The sequence below is a fragment of the Hypanus sabinus genome, chromosome 8 (assembly GCF_030144855.1).
Source record: "Hypanus sabinus isolate sHypSab1 chromosome 8, sHypSab1.hap1, whole genome shotgun sequence".
NCBI classification, from domain to species: Eukaryota; Metazoa; Chordata; class Chondrichthyes; order Myliobatiformes; family Dasyatidae; genus Hypanus; species Hypanus sabinus.
Genome location: NC_082713.1, coordinates 39,102,200 through 39,126,292, shown reverse-complemented (window position 1 = coordinate 39,126,292; position 24,093 = coordinate 39,102,200). Strand labels below are relative to the sequence as shown.

The 24,093-nt window shown below is 43.7% G+C and overlaps 1 protein-coding gene across 1 annotated transcript in view; it reads left to right on the top strand.

The window, feature by feature from the left end:
- Positions 1–14,962: 14,962 nt before the first annotated feature.
- The window catches only part of zc4h2 (zinc finger, C4H2 domain containing), a 37,763-nt gene continuing 28,632 nt past the window's right edge, over positions 14,963–24,093 (top strand). The window contains exon 1 of the mRNA XM_059976979.1: positions 14,963–15,136. Within this exon, the coding sequence (XP_059832962.1) occupies positions 15,084–15,136 (53 nt within the window). The 5' untranslated portion in view covers positions 14,963–15,083. The remainder of the gene's footprint in view (positions 15,137–24,093) is intronic.

Sequence of the window (24,093 nt, the reverse complement as noted above, 5' to 3'; positions counted from 1 at the left end):
ATCAGAGGGAGATAGAGAACAGGCAGAGTGATGGGCAGAAAGCGAGAAAAAAAAGGAGGGGGGGAAAGCTAAATATATCAGGGATGGGGTAAGAAGGGGAGGAGGGGCATTAGCGGAAGTTAGAGAAGTCAATGTTCATGCCATCAGGTTGGAAGCTACCCAGACGGTATATAAGGTGTTGTTCCTCCAACCTGAGTGTGGCTTCATTTTGACAGTAGAGGAGGCCATGGATGGACATATCAGAATGGGAATGGGAATGGGACTTGGAATTAAAATGTGAGGCCACTGAGAGATCCTGCTTTCTCTGGCGGACAGAGAGCAGGTGTTCAGCGAAACGGTCTCCCAGTCTGCGTCGGGTCTCTCCAATATATAAAAGGCCACACCGGGAGCACCGGTCACAGTATACCACACCAGCCGACTCACAGGTGAAGTGTCGCCTCACCTGGAAGGACTGTCTGGGGCCCTGAATGGTGGTGAGGGAGGAGGTGTAGGGGCAGGTGTAGCACTTGTTCCGCTTGCAAGGATAAGTGCCAGGAGGGAGATCGGTGGGAATGGATGGGGGGGGGAGGAAAGTGGACAAATGAGTTGCGTAGGGAGTGATCCCTGTGGAAAGCAGAAAGGGGGGGGAGGGAAAAATGGTAGTGGGATCCCATTGGAGGTGGCAGAAGTTACGGAGAATTATACGTTGGACCTGGAGGCTGGTGGGGTGGTAGGTGAGGACAAGGGGAACCCTATCCCGAGTAGAGTGGTGGGCGGATGGGGTGAAGGCAGATGTGCGGGAAATGGGAGAGATGCGTTTGAGAGCAGAGTTGATGGTGGAAGAAGGGAAGCCCCTTTGCTTAAAAAAGTGAGACATTTCCTTCATCCTGGAAAGGAAAAGCCTCATCCTGAGGACAGATGCGGTGGAGACGGAGGAATTTTGAGAAGGGGATAGCCTTTTCGCAAGAGGCAGGGTGGGAAGAGGGATAGTCCAGGTAGCTGTGAGAGTCTGTAGCCTTATAGTAGATGAGCTGTCTCCAGGATGGAGACAGAAAGATCAAGAAAGGGGAGGGGGTGTCAGAAATGGACCAGGTAAATTTGAGGGCAGGGTGAAAGTTGAAGGCAAAGTTAATGAAGTCAACGAGCTCAGCATGCATGCAGGAGACAGCGTCAATGCAGTCATCGATGTAGCAAAGTAAAAGGGGGGGGGGATACCCATATAGGCTTGGAACATGGACTGTTCCACAAAGCCAACAAAAAGACAGGCATAACTGGCACCATGGGGGTGCCCATGGCTACTTTAGTTTGGAGGAAGTGGGAGGAGCCAAAGGAGAAATTATTGAGAGTAAGAACTAATTCTGCTAGACGGAGGAGAGTGGTGGTAGAGGTCTGGAATCCAAAAAGAAGTGAAGAGCTTTGAGACCATCCCAGTGGGGGATGGAGGTATATAGGGACTGGATGGCCATGGTGAAAATAAGGCGGTGGGGGCCAGGGAACTTAAAATCATTGAAAAAATTCAAAGCGTGAGAAGTGTCACGAACATAGGTGGGAAGGGATTGAACAAGGGGGGATAAAACTGTGTCAAGGTATGCAGAAATGAGTTCAGTGGGGCAGGAGCAAGCTGAGACAATGGGTCTACCTGGACAGGCAGGTTTGTGAATCTTGGGTAGGAGGTAGAAACAGGAAGTGCGGGGTGTGGGAACTATGAGGTTGGTGGCAGTGGATGGGAGATCCCCAGAGCTGATGAGGTTGGTGATGGTATAGGAGACAATGGCCTGGTGCTCCTTAGTGGGGTCATGATCAAGGGGTAAATAAGAGGAGGTATCAGAGAGTTGTCGCTGTGCCTCGCCCAGGTAGAGGTCAGTACGCCAGACTACAACAGCTCCCCCCTTATCAGCGGGTTCTTCCACCATCAAATCTGCCCTCAAACGCATCTCTCCCATTTCCCGCACATCTGCCCTCACCCCATCCGCCCACCACTCTACTCGGGATAGGGTTCCCCTTGCCCTCACCTACCACCCCACCAGCCTCCAGGTCCAACGTATAATTCTCCGTAACTTCTGCCACCTCCAATGGGATCCCACTACCAAACACATTTTTCCCTCCCCCCCCTCTGCTTTTCACAGGGATCGCTCCCTACGTGACTCCCTTGTCCACTCATCCCCCCCATCCCTTCCCACCACCGATCTCCCTCCTAGCACTTAACCTTGTAAACGGAACAAGTGCTACACCTGCCCTTACACTTCCTCCCGCACCACCATTCAGGGCCCCAGAAAGTCCTTCCAGGTGTGGCGACACTTCACCTGTGAGTCGGCTGGTGTGGTGTACTGCGTCCGGTGCTCCTGGTATGGCCTTTTATATATTGGTGAGACCCGACGCAGACTGGGAGACCGTTTCGCTGAACACCTACGCTCTGTCCACCAGAGAAAGCAGGATCTCCCAGTGGCCACACATTTTAATTCCAAGTCCCATTCCCATTCTGACATGTCTATCCACGGCCCCCTCTACTGTCAAGATGAAGCCACACTCAGGTTGGAGGAACAGCAACTTATATACTGGCTGGGTAGCCTCCAACCTTGACTTCTTGACATTGACTTCTCTAACCTCCGCTAATGCCCCTCCTCCCCGATATATTTAGCTTTTCCCCCCTTTTTTTTCTCTCTTTCTGCCCATCACTCTGCCTGTTCTCCATCTCCCTCTGGTGCTCCCCTCCCCCTTTCTTTCTCCCTAGGCCTCCCGTCCCATGATCCTTTCCCTTCTCCAATTCTGTATCACTTTTGCCAATCACCTTTCCAGCTCTCAGCTTCACCCCACTCCCTCTGGTCTTCTCCTATCATTTTGCATTTCCCCCTCCCCCTCCTACTTTCAAATCTCTTACTATCTTTTCTTTCAGTTAGCCCTGACGAAGGGTCTCGGCCCGAAACGTCGACAGCACTTCTCCCTGTAGATGCTGCCTGGCCTGCTGCGTTCCACCAGCATTTTGTGTGTGTTGCTTGAATTTCCAGCATCTGCAGACTTCCTCTTATTTGACGAAGCATTCTTTTTGCTTAAATAATTGGTGGTAGCATCCGTTAGTCTTGCGAGACCTCATGGTTTCCAGGGCGCAGGCCTGGGCAGGGTTGTATGGAAGACCAGCAGTTGCCCATGCTGCAGGTCTTCCCTCTCCACGCCACCGATGTTGTCCAAGGGAAGGGCAAGGGCCAATACAGCTTGGCACCAGTGTTGTCACAGGAATTGCTAGAATGAGGTTGAAGGCAACATCGGACTGCGTTAGGGACTCCAGCTCCGGATTTGTCCTCAGGGTTTACTCCGGAAGCCTTTCCCATGAGTGGGTATGGCCACAAAGCTTTGAGGTTTGAAATCAGAGTTTTCCCTCTCTTAGATGGACTGCCTTGCCAGGCTGACGAGCTCCATCCACCCGAAGCACTGGTTTTAAGGCACCAGGACCCACCTTCGCCTCTTCTCCTGTCAGTAGAAACAGTTCTGCCAGGTTTAGAGGCTAAGCCACACGAGAAGGCCAGGAGTTGGACTTGGTTGTCAGAGGTCATTTGAGTCACATGCTATGAGGAGCACTTTTAGGTAGTGGGAGCTTGTCCCCTCTACCACTCCTTGGCTTGACAACTTTAGGAACCTTTAAATAATTATTCATGATTATATGTATGAAATATGTGAATTGCATATGTAACGATGCTGGATATGTGCATTCCTCTCTTGAAGTAAACAGGAAGTTTGACTTGCAGTTCGGACTCTTGTTTTCTTCTGTTTAGTTTAATGTTTTGGAGTTAAGCATAACTTAATCTGTCTCAAACATAACTCAATCTATCTAGAATGTAAAGAATGACATCAAATTTAGCTTCTGAGCAATTTTACATAGAACATTGTTGCACATGTTCTTTACTTAACAGTTTATATTTCTTTTAAAATACAGCTTTTCCAGTTGCATGAACGGCTGAACTAAAATTTACAAACTTCCATCCATAGTTTCCAGGTTTGCATGTGCACTTATTTAATTTTTACCAAAAGATGTAGCAATCTATTGAAGTAATTATCTGTATATTGGAAAATAAATACTTAAGCATGTAACAAATAGAATTAAGAATAAAAATTGAGAGGGAAACTTTAATGAACGACCACCAATGTAGTCTATCATTGAAAACAATTTTCTCTCTAAGGTGTGTACGTGTGTGCACGCACACATCTTTTGCTACTAGCACACAAAGGAATTAAAACTGCGCACAAAAGGTTGTCACCCTCTACCTTGTTGGCATGTTAAGTATATTTCCTGATCATACACAATCACATTTCCTTTTTCCGGTTTCTGATGTGGAATTGTGGTATTGATGTTGTTTCTGGTATTGACAACGTGGAGTCTGCAGATTTTAGAACTGGCATATTTATACTGTCTTTATTGAGAAATTATTGATTCACCATATCAAAATCTAAAGAAGCAAAGGTAATGAAGCACAAAAGAACTGCTAGTTCATTTAAAGCAGGATGGTGTGGCGACCCATTTCCTGGCACATCCGAACCGACTCACAATTAGATAGCCTACGGGGGTTTGCGAGCACAGAGCTTTGGAGCCTCTGCGCCACGGGGGGCAAGTTGAGGGAGGCTTAAAAGTGAGGCTGAAGATTTCGAATAAAGTTTTTTCCTTCGACTGCAGTTACCGACTCCGTGTCGTAATTTTAGCGCTGCGTGTAGCACACCGCTACAATGGCTTATTATCCTTAGAATAGCTTCAGGTTTACTTCCACTTAAAAATTCAGTGCGCACATGCTGTTGTCACTGCAAAAAAATTGCACAGCACGAAATTTTTGTGCACACTGGTCATTACAAATTAGAGGGAACATTGATTGAAAGTACCATAGCTAAGTGTCAAATCATTTTCTTTCCGAGAGTCCCTTCACTCAGTGTCTTTTTTGACAGGAATTACTGAATACTAATTAGGGTGGGAACCATGGATTTTTTTTCTAGTACAGGAACAATTTTAACCCATACTTCTGCTCAAAATGAAATTAATTAGACTGTGAAGCAGGAGATCAAACCTGTAACTTCCCTAATCTCAAACATGAGAAATCCAAAGCACACACACAAAATGCAGGAGGAACTCAGCAGGTCAGGCAGCATCTGTGGAAAAGAGTAAACAGCTGACATTTCAGCTGAAGACCCTTCTTCAGGACTGAGAGGAAAGAGGGGAAGATGCCTGAATTAATAGTTGGGGGGGGGGTGAAGGGGTAATGGGACTAGTTGGAAGGTGATAGGCGAAGCCAGGTGGGTGGGAAAGGTCAAGGGTTGGAGAAGAAAGAATCTGATAGGAGAGTGGACAATTGGAGAAAGGAAAGAAAGAGGGGACTCAATGGGAAGTAATAGGCAGATGAGAAGGTCGGGGGGTGGAAATTTTGTTCACTGGAAGGAGAGATCAACATTTATATCAGGCTGGAGAGTACCCAGATGAAAAATAACGTGTTGCTCCTCATCCTCCTCTTGGCTCAAGAGAATGCATGGATTGACACATCAGAATGGGAATGGGAATCGGAATTAAAGTCCTTGGCTGCTGGGAAGTTGTACTTGTGGCAGATCATGTGGAGGTTCTTGACAAAGCCATCCCCCGATTTGTGATGGGTCTCACCAACGTAGGTGAGGCTGCATTGGGAGCACTGGACAGAAAAGGCGCCCCCAGCAGATTTGTAGGTTAACTGCTGCCTCATCTGAAATGAATGATAGTGGTCCTGAATGGAGGTGAAGGAGCAGGTGTCTGTGCAGGTGCAGCACTTAGGGTATTTGCAGAGATAAGTGCCTGGAGGGAGATACATGGGGAGGAATGAATAGACAATGGAATTGTGGAGGGAGCGATCCCTGTGGAAACCGGGGGGGGGGGGGGGGGGTGGGAGGGCGGGTGAAGTGAAGATATGTTTACTACTAGGGTCCCTTTGGAGATGGGGGAAGTTGCGGAGGATAATGTGTTGATTGTGGAGGCTGATGGGGTAGTAGGTAAGAATAGGAGGGACTATCACGATTATGATGCTGGGAAGATGGAGTGAGCGCAGATATATGGGAAATGGAGGAGACATGAGTGAATAGTAGAGGGAGGGATACCCAGTTCTTTAAAGGAGGACATCTCTGATGTCCTGGAATGGAAGGCCACATCCTGAAGACAGATGTGGTGGAGGCGAAGAAACTGAGAAAAGGGAAATAGCATTTTTATAGGAGATAGGGTGAGAAGATAACTCCAGATTATTCCAAATAACTATGGGAATTGGTAGGTTTAAGAAAGATGTAGTTTGACAGTTTGTCTCCAGAGGTGGTGGCAGAGAGGTCAAGAAAGTGCACAGCTTGGGCCCATGGTTACCCCTCGGATTTGAAGAAAGTCAGAGTAGCTGAAGGGAAAAATTGTTCCGGGTTAGGACCAGTTCTGCCAGATGAAGAAGGGTGGTGGTGGAGGGGGATTGCTTAGTTCTTCTGTCAAGAAAGAAGGGGAGGGCTTTGAGGCTTTCCTGATGGGGGATAGAAGGGCATAGGGACTGAACATCCATGGTGAAGATGAGGCAGCCAGGACCAGGGAATTGAAAGCTAATGAGGAGATCAAGGGCATGAGATGTGTCACAGATGTAGGGCTAAACCAAAGGGGGTAGAATGTGGACATGAGTTCAATGGGGCAGGAGTGGGCAGAGACAGTGGGCCTATCTGAACAGGGTAGGGGATCTTTTATAGGAGGCAGAAGTGAGCAGTGTGGGCTAAGTTTGGTAGCAGTGGCTGGTTCTCCAGAGTGGATGAGGTCAGTAAGAGTGCCACAGGCAGTTTTCTGAGGGTGTGGAGTAGGGTCCTCCATGGGTGGTAGGCATGAGTAGGTGTCTACGAGTTGCTGCCTGGCCTCAGCAAGGTGCCACTCTACAACAACTCCTCCTTTGTCTGCGGGTTTGATGGCAAGGTTAGGGTTGGTGCGGAGAGAGAGCAGAGGACAGTGCGTTAATCTTCCCTAATCTGAATGAATTGATTACAAACTGAATTTTCAGACTAGGCTATTGGGGGTTATGTAATAAATTTCATATTCAACCGCTTGCCATTCTCAATTTATTAACCTTTATCTGCTCTAAATATAATCAATGCACATAAATTTTTTACATAACTTGTCTTTTGCATAGCACATCCGTAAAGGAGCTTACAATTTGGAAATGCCCACACAGAATCAACCCACACATCAGTTTTCCTACCTACCAAATTTAGATTACGTTAGCATTTAATATGAGGAAGAGATTTACCTACATCGTGCTTTCTTTGGGCACATACAGCTTTTTGAATGAGATTGGAAAATAGTTAGTTTTCAGTCAATGGACATTTTTTTTTCTGTTCTGAAGTAACTATCTTGGGAAAAGACATTGTTCCAATTTCTTCATGCATTCAATAAGTAGTCATTATTCACTGTAAGTGAGTAAACTTTATTAAGGGTCCCAAAGTCAGCATGCCTCATACTGATTTCAGCTTCATTTCCTTTTTATTCAATTTCCACATTCAATGCACTGCTGCATTCTCTTTAGCCCACGTTCAACAGCCCCTTCAATAGGTTCTACTGGTTGAGCTTGTTGGCATCTTATACAGCCAGAACAGCACCCAAGATCGAATTTTCCTTCATCAGAGCTAATAAAAGACTGCAATGATTTGTAATTGATTTGTGAGTGCTTCTGCTTTCTTCTGATTGGCTCTTTTCACAATGATACCAATTAGAGAATGGGGTAGCAAACTTTTAATTAGGAACAATGCAGAGTTTCAAACTAAGTTCCACATTTTATAGCAGCTGAGATTTTAAATTTGAATTGAAATAGATATGGAAATAGATGTTTTATGGACTTGAGATTAATTATTACAAGTTTTGTGTGCATACTTATCTGAGAATGATACTATCTAAAACTCCTTATTGGCTCAATAGTGTCCAAAACATGAACTTAAGAATTCCTTGATGTGATTGTCTCTTCAGATACACAATTTTAGAAAACTAATTTTCCTTTCGCAGCATAAGCATTTTTTTTTCTGATGACAATCCATGTTCTTTCCTGCATTAATAATGTTCAATGACTTAGAGTTAAGTTGCAGTACATGGCTATCATAGTTTGAGGGTATGAATTTCGATACAAAAATAGTTTTGTCAGAAATAGACAGACAGACAGACAGGCTTTATTGATCCCGAGGGAAATTGGGTTTTGTTACAGTCACACCAACCAAGAATAGTATAGAAATATAGCAATATAAAACCATAAATAATTAAATAAGTAAATTATGCCAAGTGGAAATAAGTCCAGGACCAACCTATTGGCTCAGGGTGTCTGACACTCCGAGGGAGGAGTTGTAAAGTTTGTTGGCCACAAGCAGGAATGACTTTCTATGACGCTCAGTGTTGCATCTCGGTGGAATGAGTCTCTGGCTGAATGTACTCCTGTGCCTAACCAGTACATTATGGAGTGGATGGGAGACATTGTCCAAGATGGCATGCAACTTGGACAGCATCCTCTATTCAGACACCACCGTCAGAGAGTCCAGTTCCACCCCCACATCATCACTGGCCTTACGAATGAGTTTGTTGATTCTGTTGGTGTCTGCTACCCTCAGCCTGCTGCCCCAGAACACAACAGCAAACTTGATAGCACTGGCCACCACAGACTCATACTTGGGGTTTGTGTGTTCTGCCTTGAAGAATCCTTAAGGCTATAGATAAATCTCTGACCTTCAAGATGGCTTCCCGATGGCTTGGAAAATTAGTCCCTACGAGGAACTGAAATATTTTGTGAATGAAATCTCACTTCTATTGTGACATTTACACATTTCACCAATTATCTGATGCTGAAACAAATCCAGTTAGTTAGGACAATTATTAACAAGTAGTGAAAGTTATGAAATCTCTGACTTAGTCACGAGGAAAGGGGGCAGAAGTTTGAGCGCACACAAAGTGCTCCTTCACAATTTATCTAGTTTACAAGTTTACAAGGATAGGTTGAGTGAACTCAGCCTTTTCTCCTTGGAGCGATGGAGGATGAGAGGTGACCTGATAGAGGTGTATAAGATGATGAGAGGCATTGATCATGTGGGTAGTCAAAGGAACTTTTCCCCAGGGCTGAAATGGCTAACATGACAGGGCACAGTTTTAAGGTACTTGGAAGTAGGTACAGAGGAGATGTTAGGGGTAAGATGTTGTTTTCTTTTTTAAACTGTTACGTACCCCGTAACTGGGTCACTTACTAGCAAAGATAGAGAGGTCCGTTGAAGTCTGATGGTACTATTTTTTAAAAGTCTTTATTTATAAAGGGGCACAAAAATAAGATTAATACAAACATTCATATAATATATGTCGTCAATACTCAATCTAAAAGCGCGGGTATAATAATAATCATCAATAAGAAATAGCTCGATCGTTTGTCTAGGGGATTATATATTGTCCGATGGAAATATAAAAGTCACTCAGTTCCTGCAGGCTTCAGCCTTTGGGGACTGCTGGGTTTTCACGTTGGAGAGAGAGAGATTTGTGAGAAAAGAAACTTGCCTGGGTCTTTTATGAAGCAAATCCGTTGAATCAGGAAAGTTAGTTCCCCGTTGATAGTTCAAGAAAATCGTTTCTGTGATACCCGCCACCGGCCCCCAGGCGAGGGAACCGAACGCACATGGCTTCCTTCAAATGGCTTCCCGCTACTACGGGATCATTAGCGTTTCTTCTGGTGCGTCTGAAAGGGGTTGTTCCCCCAGACCCTCTTTTATACTTCCTCACGGGGTCTCAGATGTCAATCAGGTTGGGATGATGCAATCCCTCTCTCTCAACCTGCCCACTTTGCCCGAGGGCTTGCACGTAGCATAGTCCCCAATCCACAAACGTGGTCTCCAGGAGACAATGGCCAGGTCTCTCTCATTTCCTGCAAACCCAATAATGCTCTTGCAATTCTCACAAAGGAGGGGGCTCCCCCGCCCCATTGGCCCCTCAGAGCTGCGGTGCATTCATAACAAAACACAGAGAGTGGTGAGTGCATGGAATGGGCTGCCAGTGACAGCGGTGGAGACGGATATGATAGGGTCTTTTAAGAGACTCCTGGATGGGCACATGGAGCTTAGAAAAATAGAGGGCTATGGGTAACCCTAGGTAATTTCTAAAGTACATGTTCAGCATAGCATTGTGGGCTGAAGGGCCACTATTGTGTAGTACAGTGTAGCACAAGAATAAGTCACTTGACCTATGATGCTGTACAGAACTAATTATTCTTATTACTCAGGATTAACTTGATTCCTCTAATGCTCTATGGGTTCTGAGGTGACTGTTGAGATCGGTATGGGGGCTAGAGACACAGATGAGGCAGGAAATTTCAAAGAATGGGTAGTTTGAGAGGAGGTACAGCCCTTTGCCATTTACACTGTGATTCTGATGTGGGGACTCAACATTCTCAGTACTATCCAAAATGCTACTTCTCTACTTTAAGCCATCATGATACAATGGTTGCTAAGAATCAGTGGTGGTTATTGCATTTTCTCATGAGGGCTTTGAGAGTATCCTTGAAACTGCTCTGTCCACTGGTAATCTTTTCCTGTGGATTAGTGTTTGTTTCCGTTTCTTCATTAAGCAGGCACATGACTGATGTAGCCTGTCTAATGGAGAAATTGAATGTTATCTGGCTCTCAGAATTGGGCCTAGGCCAGGGCATAAACTTGTTTATTTTACTGGTGGACTGATGGACTGAGAGTATTTTGTAGAAAGAATATACAGAGCTATGCAGAAGTCTTCAGCATATTTATTTAGCTTGGGTGCCCAAGACTTTTGCACAGTGCTGTATAGAAACATAGAAAATATGCACATACATGAAGAGCCCGTGGATGGCAGGGATCGCTGCTGGCCAAGACACCATGAGTTTGATGCCAGCTTTGAAGTCTTGATCCTCAATACCTTCTTCCTCAAGTCAGCTACAGTGACAATAATGGCAATGATGAATTTCATCACAATCTCTCTTCTCTGCTGAAAGGTGCCTTAGACCAAAAGACATGAGCAGAATTAGGCCATTCAGCCCATCGAGTCTGCTCTGCCATTCTATCATGGCTGATCCCAGATCCCACTCACCAGCCTTCTCACCATATCCTTTGATGCCCTAATAGGACAGGAAATGATCAATTTCTGCCTTAACCATATGCATGGACTTGGCCTCCACTTCAGTCTATGGCAAAGCATTCCACAGATTTACTACTCTCTGGCTAAAAAATTCATCCTTAAGTCTGTTCGAAAGGGGCATTCCTCAAACTTGAGGCTGTCCCATCTAGTTCTGGATGCCCCCACCAATGGAAACATCCTGTCCACATCCACCCTATCTACTCCTCTCAACATTCGGTAGCTTTCAATGAGATTTCTGCACATTCTTCTAAATTCCAGTGAATACAGACAGACAGACAGACATACTTTATTGATCCCCAGGGAAATTGAGTTTCGTTATAGCTGCACCAATCAAGAATAGTAAAGAAATATAGCAATATAAAATCATAAATAATTAAATAATAATAAGTTAATCATGCCAAATGGAAGTAAGTCCAGGACCAGCCTATTGGCTCAGGGTGTCTGACACTCCAAGGGAAGAGTTGTAAAGTTTGATGGCCACAGGTAGGAATGACTTCCTATGACGCTCAGTGTTACATCTCGGCAGAATAAGTCTCTGGCTGAATGTACTCCTGTGCCTAACCAGTACATTATGGAGTTGATGGGAGTCATTGTCCAAGATGGCATGCAACTTGGACAGCATCCTCTTTTCAGACACCACCATCAGAGAGTCCAGTTCCACCCAAAGTGCCAAACACTCCTCATATGTTAATCCCGTTCATTCCTGGAATCATCCTTGTGAACCTCCACAGGACTCTCTCCAATGACAACACATCCTTTCTGAGATATGGGGCCCAAAACTGTTGGCAATACTCCATGTATGGCCTGATGAGTGTCTTATAAAGGCTCAGCATTATCTTCTTGCTTTTATATTCTATTCCTCTTTAAATAAATGCCAACATTATATTCGCCTTCTTTACCACAGACTCAGCCTGTAAATGAACCTTCTGGGAGTCTTGCACGAGGACTCCCAAATCCCTCTGCACCTCGGATGTTTGAACCTTCTCCCCAGTTAGATGATAGTCTGCACTATTGTTCTTTAACCAAAGAGGCTTCTGGGATGCGTGAAATATATAACATTCCACAAGGTCGTGTCCTGAATCTTTAATATCAGAGGCAGTGTACAGAGAAGGCAGATTGGTAAAGTACAAGTGTCTTGCTAGTGCAAGCACTACCCACACGTCTGCTTCTGTGAATAAGTTGATGATTTCTTGAACACAGACCACCAAATGAGTATAAATGTAAACATTGTCTGTATGTAACAGCTCAGTGATTGAGTCTGGAGTGAGTTTTGGTTTGGGATGTCGGCACTATAGGTTGAACAGCTTCTCATTAGAAGTATATTAGCTCCACTCCAGTAGGAAGCTTGAAGTGGGGGGGCAAGGTTCAGCATGCCCCAGGAAAGGCTGAAACATGATCAGGACAATGTTACAGACTAGCACGAGCCCAGTCTACACTAAGGTTTGTACTCTGCCCATAGGGGTAGGTCAGAACAAGTTGCATGTCATATAAAACAGATTTTGATTCTGACCTTCCCGATTCCTGTCACTGTAACTCCCGCTCTGATCAACTCATCTGTGAACTCCTGCTTAAGCAAGTTTGAGGAACGTCACCCAACCTTCTTTCTGAGCACACTATGGCCTTCCAGGCTAAATACTGAATTCTATTTTAAAATTGAAAGCTCACCAATATCCCTACTCTCTGAGGAGGCTGGAGGGAGCTGGACTATGCACGTCTCTATTTGTGTCCTACAGATGTACAGTAGCGAGCATCCTAATGTGCTGCATCATTGCATGGCACGGAAACTTCACTGGAAAGCTCTACACGGGGGTAGTTACAACTGCCCAATGATTCACTGGTACCAGCATATACAGTGGATGCTGGTTAATTGGGACATCTCAAATCACTAAAGCTAATCAAGAAAATAGCTGGGATTCCTTTCATTTACTTTGGACACTATGCCACTTAATTGAAATTGTCGCTGAACAATTTCTAACCAGCTTCAGACACTTGCACTTCTGTGGCCCTTACATAGTAGGTGCACCGTGCTCAGAATAAACAGTTTTTAAACGAGTGTCAATTGCGTGTGCTTGTTTTCAAAAAACAATGATTGCTGTCACTGATAATTGGTGGGAAATAAGCAGCAAGACAAACCAGAATTGTTTAACTCACTGTGCTTTCAGGTTTGGAGATGCCAGAAACAGGCAGGAATGAAAGGTAAACTATTTCACTACTTCACAAGTTAGGGACTATGAGGAAACTGAAGATATGGACATTCATCTTGAATGTTACAACGAAAATTAAGATTTGGAGGATGCAATCATTGATAGCATTACATGAAGGCTGCCCATTATCCACACCAGGTGTCTATGCTGATTTTTTTCAGTCAACTGGAAGAACATGGCAGTGTAAGCTGGATTCTTCCATTGATAACTTTTAGGAACTAATACACAGTTTTAGAGTACTGTAGTATTATTTATAGCATTCTAATCTGTTCTATATTTTATTTAAATACACAATTTGTTATTCAATTAAATGGCAACTTGTCTTTTTAACACCTTAACTATTCCAATGAAACTTTGGCTGATTGGGGCAGCTGCTTAGCGGGGTCCAAATGTACTGGTCTTTTTGTGTCCAATTTAACAGGAATCCACTGTATACATGAAGATGCTGGTAAAGGGCCAGTAACATCATGAAGGATCCCACCCATCCTGCTCATGGACTGTTCGTCCCCCTCCTAAGAGAGAGGAGGCTTTCTAGCATCCACACAAGGACCTCCAGACTCAACAGTAGTTACTTTCCCCAGCAGTAAGGCTGATCAACACCACTACCCAACTAACCAACCAGCAGTACTTTATGTCCTGTCATTCGTCTTATGTACAAACACTCCTGTGCCTAGCACCACTTTATTGACATAGAATCAATGCATATACAAGGTATCTTATAGATTTATTGTTTTTTTTATTATTGTGCTCTTATCTTCTTGTGTTTTTTGTACTGCATCCAATTTGGTGTAACATCTTTTACTTACCTTTGTCTGTTCTCAATTTCAAACTACTCTCATTTCAAAGTTTTTTTTCTTCTCCATATCTGTTAACCTGTCAAACACGTGGTCTCATTTCCTACTGATCCCAGGACAAACCTGGCGTCATTCTATCAATTATGACTTTGTCCTATCCATTCCATCCCTACACGTCAATACTACTTTATTTTCTCTTCTAATGCAAGGTATCCAACCTGGGAAAAAATAGGTTTGTTCCTGTACCTAACGATGCAACTTGACCCGTTGACTTAAAAAAAAATCAAGCCTTCACCAGCTGTTTAACAATTTAAAATAATTCTTCCCATTTGTGAGCGGTTCTCTTTCTTGTGACGACAAATACTATTGAACGGTTGGGAAGAATATTTTTAAAACAAAAAACAGAGCGAGAAAATGTAACACATTCATTTAAGGATTAAATTACCACACCCACACCAGAAAACATGCAAGCTAATATTTTTGATGTAGGAGAATCTGAAAAGGCTACAACTCCAAAAAAAAATTTCCTTTTGCATTTCGAAGACGTATTTTACACACAGCACAGCTTTTTACCGTTTCGACTTAAGCATTTTTTCAGAAAAATTTTTAAACACGCTCATCGTGATCAGTAAACATTTGAATAAGTTTCTTTTACACAATCACAGCTTGTGAAGTTTCACTTCAACTGAGTAGTTTTTTTTCCTTCTAAGTGTTAAAAGAGAATGAAACGTTCTGAAGGTTTCCTTTCCCAGAGGAGTCCTGAATAACAGGAAGTGGGGGGGGTTTACAGGGCCTGACGGGAGTAGTAGTTTGTACTCGGGAATTTTCTTTCTGTTCTGGGTGGGAAGAACTGCAACTCCCGAGGTCTAGTGTTGCGTGCGTGCTCGCTCACTGTGAGATGTGTGAAGCTGCTACAGGGAGACTTCTTTTGTTAGCAGTTATTCTCATTCTCACTGCACATCTGCTGCAAGCAACATGACCGAAGAGCAGGAGATCATGTGCAAATTGGAAAGCATTAAGGAAATAAGGTGAAGACGACATACTTGAATATTCGGTTAATACGTTGCTTTAGCATCTCGAATGTGGTCCAAACAATATGTGGGGCTGGTGCATCATACCTATTTACAATGGTGGTATCCAGTCCAGACTTTCCTCTTTTTTAAAAAAAGCTGTGCAGCTTATTCAACATGCATTCACGTTCCTTTAACGTGAATGAAACGAATATAGAAACCTTAAATACGTAACGTTTTTTGAAAAATTTGTTTCAAGTAGGATTCTGATTACCTAAATTTAATCTTCAAGTATTTTAACAATATCGATAGTTCGGCGTGTAGCCTTTCCATTAATTTCAACCAAGATAAAGATAAATTGTTTGATCAAATCAATAGCAGCCGAAATATTGTCGTATTTTGTATTTGAATCTTTCGGATTAAGGCTGTGTATTTCGTTACGCACACAGGTTCCACTAAGCAAAATCTTTTAAGAGTGAACGGAAATAAAATATGCTATCCATTGACAAGTTAGAAAGTTCACCTTAATGCAACCTACAATCCGAAAAGTGTAAAAAAAAAGCTCACGCAGGAGTTTATTGAGTTAATTACTTTGTGGGGATTTTCATTGAACTCTGAGCTACGTGGGCTTTAAGAAGAAGAATCAGACAGACGATTGAACAAGTTAATAATGTTATCAGGAAGAGAAAGTTTTAAGAATTGATGAAGGGTGAAGTTGAAATACTTCATAACATTAGGAAAATGTTTCTAGTACAGACTCTTCTTAACTTAAAAATGATAGGTAGAATATGTTTCAGTGGTGACATGGCCAGAATCTATGCCAATACAGACCTCTTCCAGAGTGAAATGCTGTAGAGACCGTGTCTCTGAACATTCGACTGGGCACTTGAGTCTCGCTTGGACAAATTTCATCAAATTGTGTAGGTTTTACTTTTGGGGTCATTTATAGGGAAACTCGACCTTGTTATACCTGGAACAACAGTCACTGGTCACCAGGACAACCGTTCTTTCCTCGTGACGCACTCAGGATCCCCTCAGTGCAATTACCCTACCGACTCCCAGTGCAGGTGTTAATCTCCACTGCTGTAATCGACCCGCCTGTCCCCTACTGATATACAGTACCTCTCACTCCCCCAATGCCAGCTTAATCCAGACAAACAACAGTTCATTTTATAGTGCATACTTAGGAAAGGAGAACCTATTGTTAAATTTGCAATGGTGGGCCGTGGTGGAGCATTTTTATTTAGACGGGTTATTTGTAAGCCAGTGAGGAAAGATTTAATTGGTGTTTATAACTGAAGTTAGTCCTCAGCTGTAATTTCCCATGATAGAGTAATCAATATGGAGTGAAGGTTTGTAGTACTTGCTGGAAGAATTAGACATGAGCATTTCTTTCAGATGGGGAAGGTACCAGCATTGTTAGGTGGTAGGGTAGTGGAAGGAGAAATGCCATCACATTTTTGAAAATGCTTCAATGTGCACATGAATTATTATAACCTTCAATACTGTGGACAAGATTGGAAAGTGGGATAAGACTGCAAACCTAATTTCATGTATTAATATAATTAAACTTAGAGGCTTGTGCATGGGATCTGAAGGATCAACAGTTAGAAAGTGTCTGGACTTGTAGCGATCCCAAGCCAGAGCTGTGATATTAAAACCAAATTGCCCCAGAGTTACTTCCAGGAGGACCACAGCCTTGCCGTAGGGTTTGGAGGCTTGCGTGCCTCAGTGACCCAGAGAGCGATATTGGCTGGAGTCAGCGCCTGGTGCTTTGGCTCTTGGTCGGGACCCCCATGCCAAATAGGTCAGAAGATAAAGGCCAGTGTCACCAATCCTCCAGGTTTGGGGCTTCAACTCAGGGCTAACAATCCTGACTGGTCAAAAAACATTGTTAAGGAAACAGCAATGAAGTATCCTTCTACGTCTGTGTGTGACAGTGTGAACAGACAGAGATGGAGGACATTCATTGCTGTCCTAAACACCATTAATTGATGAAGGTTTCTCATGGGCAAGCATGATCCAATTTCATCACCAGTTATTGTGAAGGAACATTTCACGTAATATAGCAGCACTTCTTATGTGGTTGATAAAGAAATCATACCCCACATTCAAAATGGAATAACTGTGGTTCAAGTCATATTTCACCCTGGTAAGTGTCAGCGTTCACCCTGCTTGGTTGTAACTTAAACACCTTGAGGGAGTAGCCTCCCAAATTCATGCTAGCCTTTCTCACAATTGTGATTTTGAAATCCAACCTCACCATGACCACCATCTTGTCTATGAAATGACTTTGCATTTCTGCCATGGTAATAGAACACCTTATTACTAATTACATCTTTTGCGATTGTGATTATCAATGACTTCCCTTCTCATTTCTGTACTAATCTGTTGTGCTCAAAGATCTACCTTTTACAATTTGCATGTTTTTTTTGGCAATATCATCTCAAAACACAGCCAGTTTCTGGCATACAGAATTAGATTTATTATCACTGTTGTGAAACTTGTGAAATTTGATTTTTATTGTGGCAAGCAGTACAATGTAGTATATAAAATATTACTATAAGTTTTAAGATATGAGCAAGGTCTCCGTTGGTGGGGACCGACCATGTATGTTGTGTCCTAGCTGTCTAGATACACAAGTCTGGGCAGTACGATATGGAGAGCAAGCCATTGCCCCTGTAGCAAGTTCCCCCTCTCCACACAACTAATGAACCCGAAGGAACGGCAGGGACCTGATCCAGTTTGGCATCAGCAGTGTCACAGGAGTTGCCAGTTAGCGTTGAACTCAACGTGTGTGCGGGTCCATCACGAACGATGAGGACCGCTGACGTCTGCGGGTGGGTGTGTTGTTCCTGTATCCGGTGATCACTGATGAATCCAATCCGGGCTGGGAAGTACCACCCACATGTGGGGCAAGTGTGTGACGGTTGTGCAGTTGAGGTGCCTGCTGTGCATTCTTTCCGCAGTGGTCGTTTCCCTTTTGCTTCAGCATTGTGATTCTTTATTGAGAAGGCCGCACCAGGATGAGCGGGTCAAGGCTGCGTGTTCCCGAGAGGTGTGGTCGATCGCAACGCAAGGACTTGAGCGTGTCCTTGAATCATTTTCACTGACCACCAGGAGGGCGCTCGCCTGTGGACAGCTCCCTGAAGAACAGCTGCTCGGGGATGCGATCGTCTGACGACATGGCCGCCCATCTGATGTTTCCTCAGCAATGTGTGGATGGTGGGCACGTCTGCTGCAGGCAGCACTTCCGTGTCAGCAATTCTGTTTTGCCAATTGATTTTTATGATCTTCCGTCAGCATGACATGTGGAGGTGGTTCAATCTATGTAATGAATCATGTACACAGTCCACGTTTCGCATGTGTAGAGGAGGGTCAGTATGATGACAGTGCAATAAACTTCCAGCTGGGTCTAAAGAGTAATTCCTCTTCACCCCCAGACAGTGTCACGTAGTCTCTCAAAATTGGCACTAGCCTTGGCGAAGCATGACCATGGTGATGAATCTGCCAGGGCAACCAAACTTCGCCATGATCTTCCATAATCCATCTTGGCTCACAGTGTTGAAGACCTTGGTAAGATCGACAAAGGTGGTGCAGTGCTGTCCGTTCTGCTCCTGGCATTTTTCCTGCAGTTGTCTCGCATGTCGATAGCTCCTCTTCCTCTCCTGAAGCTGCACTGACCTCCCAGGAGATGGCCTCATTCCAGTGAGCATATAGCCTGTCTAGCAGGACTCTGGCTAAGATTTTCCGGGCTACTGAGAGCAAAGAGATGCCTCTGTGGTTGTCGCATGCTTGGCAGTTTCCCTTCCTCTTGTACAGGTGTAGAATGGATGCATCTTTCATTTCTTGCAGAATCTAATCCTTCTCCTAGAAGGACTGGAAGAACTGTCAGTTTGCTGGTGATGGGTGGACTGCCTGTTCTGTAGACCTCCGCTGGTATAGCATCTGCTCCAGGAGCTTTGCCACTTGACAGCTGGTCTATTGGCTTCTTGACTTCCTCTTCTTGGGAAAGAGAGGCCATCTCATGGTTGATGACTACTTGATTGCTTCCTCACTTGCAGTGGATGGTCTCTTCAGCACAGATTCAAAATGTTCTGCCCATCTGTTCAGAATCTTGGGCTTCTCGGTGATGAGTGTGGTGCCATCTGAGCTTAGGAGCGGCGAGGTCCCAGAAGGCTGAGGGTCACACCGTGTTTAGTTCTATCAATGTAGCCCTGAATCTCATCAGCCTTTTTGCAGAGCTAAGAGTCGTGCATCTTTCTAAGTTTGGCTTGAACTATTCAGTGCACATTGGGAAATGCTAACTTGGAGATACAGGAAGGGTTGATCTGATAGTGTCTGTATAGCCTGTGCTTTTCTCGTAGGAGAGCTTTTATCTCCTTATCATTCTCATCTAACCGATCTTGTATGGCTGAGGACCTGGAAGGAGGCAGAGTGAATGGGATCTCTGAAAGCAGCCCAGTCTTTTCCAATATGCCCTCCAAGATGAACCTTGGTGAGCTGTGACTGGCGGCTTTTCACCTGGTAGTCAGCTGTAGTACCCAATTTCAGCTTTCTGATGTTGAGCTTCTTGGCACATTTCCTTGCCTGTGGACATCGTTTGAGTTGAATGTGGACGTTGAATGGAAACAATCAGATTGTGAGCTGTCCAGAAGTCCGTGCCACACAAGGCTTTGGTCACTGTGACCATCAGCCTTTTGGTGATTACATAGTCAATCAGATGCCAGTGCCTAGAGTGAGGATGCATCCAAGACATCTTGTTATGGTTTGGCAGGTGGAAGTCGTTCATGACACAGGTTTTCAGAAGAAGCAGGCTGTTGCTCTTCCATTTGGCTGTCCTATGGAGCCTTTGGACTCCATCCCAGGTATTACCGAGCGTTGAAATCTCCAAGGACAAGGAGCTTCTCTGACCTGGGTACAGTCACAATCAGGGAATCAGGCTCTCCATAGAACTTGGCTTTGGCATCCTCTGGGTAGGTTATCGTCGGGCCGTAGGCGCTGATCAGCATGATGTTGTGTTTGTTCCTCAGTGGTAGTTTTATGGCCATTAGATGATCACTGAATCCTTTTGGCAGACAGGTAAGCTTTTGGACAAAGTGGCTCTTGATAGCAGATCAGATTCCTACTTCGCGATGCTCGGTGCTGCCGCGTCCATTCCAGAAGAATGTGCGGCTGCCACCTGCTTCTGTCAATTGTCCTTCGCCGGCCAAGCGAGTCTCAGAGGGAGCTGTGAGAACTAAACTCAATGTAGGACTACCTTAGAGACCCCAGCTGTGACAATTTCCTTGGGTTTACTGCGGAAGCCCTTCCTATGAGTGGATATAGCCGAAGGCAGCGGAGGTGTGCAATCAGAGCTTTCTTTCCAAAAGAGCTGCCAGCTACGGTTGATGACTCCCACTTATTTTAAGGTGCCAGCAGCCCACCTTTACTCTTCCTGTCAGTAGAAACAGTTCCACTGGGCTTAGTAGCTAAGCCTTACGTCAAGGCCGGGAGCTGGACTTGGTTGTCAGAGGCTATTTGAGGTGCATGCCTTTGGGAGCATTTCATAGGTAGTGCAGAGCATATCCCCATTACCAGTCCTCCTCTCTCCCCTCCACCCCGTATAACAACCTTAAGGAACCAAAAAGGTATAAAAAAATACATAAAAAGTGCCAAAGACAACAAAATAGTGAGATTGTGTTCATGGACCGTTCAGAAATCTGATGGCGGAGGGGGAGCAGCTGTTCCCAAAAGGTTGCTGTGTCTGCGGGCTCCTGTACTTCCTCTCTAATGGTGGTAATGAGAGGAGGCCATGTCCTGGATAGCAAGGGTGCTTAATGTTGCATGCCGCCTTCACGAGGCCCTGCCTTCTGATGGTGTCTTCAGTGACAGGGAGGTTGCTGCCCATGATGGAGCTGGCCGAGTCTAAAATCCTCTGCAGCCTGTTTCAGTCCCGTCCATCGGAACCTCCATTATCAGACACTGATACAACCAGACAGAATAATCCCCACAGTGCATCTTCAGAATTTGCCTTAGTCTTTGGGGACCCCTCTTTCTGATTACCCCACTGTTTTTAAATTGTCAAATAATTATTTGAAATGAAAATTAGAAAAAAAATTGCAAGCACTGTGAAACTGAAATAGAAAAGTGGTGGAAATATTTAGCAGATAAAGGCATCATCTGTAACGGAAGATCAAAAATTTCTACCAACTTAGCATTGGGACGAATAATTTAGTTTTATTAGGCCAATACCACACACTCAGCTCCCCAGTGATAAACTCCATTCTGAGCTTATTGATCCTTGGAGGTATTTAAAAAGGGTGTAGATTAAGTTTTTAAAAGAATGTGTCATTGAGGCCTACGGGGAACGAGTGACAAAAGACTGAAGATCCTGGAACCTGGTGCAACAAACCATCTGCTGGAGGAACTCAGTTGGTTGAGCAGCACCTGTGGGAGGAAAGGAATTGTTGATGTTTGATGCGGTTGTTGTCAATTGACAATTCTTTTCCTCCTGCGGATGATGGTCGACCTGTTGTGTTAATCCTAAGGGGATCTGGTATGGAAAAGGTGATGAGGTCTGGAGCAGTGCAGGCACAATCATTTCAAATAGTGAGACAAGTTTGAGATTTTTGCTCTAGCATTTCATACACTTCAATGGCCTTGACCAAACCTTTCCTCCAGCCCAATACACTTTGAGGGTGTTACACCTCTGGGGTTTGGAGCACCATTGAATTTATCACTGTCCTTGGTGGCTATGTCTTTAAGCTTTATAGATTGCTACCAGAATCTCAAAACTTCTCTACTATGCTTTCCATTTTCCATGATGCTCATAATCTATCACAAAGAGAAAAATATTTGACCCTTTACGTGGGACTATGGTAGGTTTTGTATGATGATGTTCCAGTTAAACTGAGGTGTACTAAACATATTACAAAAATACTGTTATTGAAAATGTCCACACACCATGAGTCTGAGATGTATTTCAATGCCATTTTGTCACAATTTGCAGAATTTGTTTTAAGATTTAAGCAAATGTATGTTTATTTGTAGCTAATTCCCATTACCATCTCTGGTCTTTAAAGTTGTTTACATTCTGAAATACATTAATTTGTTCTAGCTTTAAGTTTTTTTTCACATTTTGTCAAAGCCTTGCTCCAAGTTATAAATTGAGACCTTATTATCTAATTCGTAATGGATTCTGAAGCTGCCTCTGGAATAGACCTGCAGTATGGAAACTGGCAATCCTACTGAGGCTGCAGCAATCCTCGACATCATTAGTGCAAGTCCTGTATTAATGGTTTATTCTCCCCACATTCTCATTAACTGTTCCCAGATTCTGCCACTGACCTTAACACTAAGGGCAACTTATTTGGCAACTAGAGCAATTAGGGACAGCACACATCTTCACAGGGAGAAAAGTGCAAGCTACACACACAGTACCCAAGGTTAGTGATGAACTTGTGTCTCTGGCACTTTGTGGCAGTGGTTCTATGAGCTACATCACTAGGCTACGCTCAATATTTTGGAAACGTTCCCCTGTATCATCTTTACTGACCAGTTCTGATCCAGATGAAGAGGATTAGCTTCTGTGTCTGTGCCGATACCTGGCATCAAATTATCTTAAGTAAACATTTTACACAAGAACTTCCCTCTCTCAACAATGTAAAATAATCCACAACTCAAACAAACCAAAGGCTTAGAATTTCTATTTAATAAAAAAGAATGAAATCAATATTTCTGCAATAGCATAAAATTTATTTTCTCCATTCCCATTTGTTGTGCGGTAGTTGGTAGTTTAAATTCCTTGTCAGGTTGTCAGCACCGTGCTGTTCTCCAGAAACCAGATGAAAGGTGTAGTTCTCCTGAGCCCCAGATGGATAGTTAAATGGGAGGAAAGGTGCTAAAACATTCCTGGTATTAATTGGCTAAATTATTTGTTTCAGCATCCAGTAACTTTTCTGTTTTTATATTTAAACAAAAACTTCTGGATTTATAAACAGTCTGAGTGAAGTAAAGCAGTGAATGAGGACACCACTCCTAATGGAGCCACAATGCCTGAACTGTTGCATTTCTCTCCTTTTGAATTGTAGGTTAGAGAAAAAAAGAAATCAAAATGTATTGAAGAGCCAAAGTACAGAACTTGCCCAATAAGTGGGGGGGGGGGGGGGTCCTATTAAAAAGAGCACACTTTCGTCTGTTATACCTGAGATGGAGGAAAGAAAATCTGCCAGATTCATCATTTCTGATCAATTATCCTTGCGTAGCTTCCAGTAGGTGCCTGCAAACATTCAATATAAGGATTTAATCATGAAAATTTTGCTGCTTTGATTGTGCATTGAAAATTATCCAACACCACTCTACTGACTCAATGAAACTGTAGTGATTAAATGGCAGCATCCCTGAGAGAATTGAAGGAAATGGAAATAGTGCATAAGCACTAATAGTTGAGAGAGCTATCTTTAATTTACCTCAACTCATTGAATAAGTTAATTTGTACTACTCTTCCAGTAGTGAGATATATTTTTGCTTAATTATCTCTATATACTGCTGCTTCTTAAATGACCATATTTTTCTTAATTACTGCCTCTTGATAGTTTTCGTACTCAATTTAATACAGTTTTCTCACATTATGCGAGGAAGTCTCTATAATTTGGTTGTGGATCCCTAAACATTGGATCATGTGTCCACCTGGTCATTGAGGGACTGTTTATCATATTATGCAATGGAACTGAGGTAAATTGAAAACAGAAAGTACTCCACATATCATTAGACACATCAAAAAGAAAATAAGTACGTCAGGGAACTGAATGCCAGAATGAACTTGGACCAACTGTAATAAAATTATAATGAAGAATGGTGTAGATTATTTGCATCTGTTCTGGTCTATTGCCAGAATCACTTTCAATGTGAATCCCTGGAAAATGAATAAGCACTTAGATTTGTTCTGCTTTGAATACTGCCATTGTTCACAATCTCCACTCATTGTTCTGTGA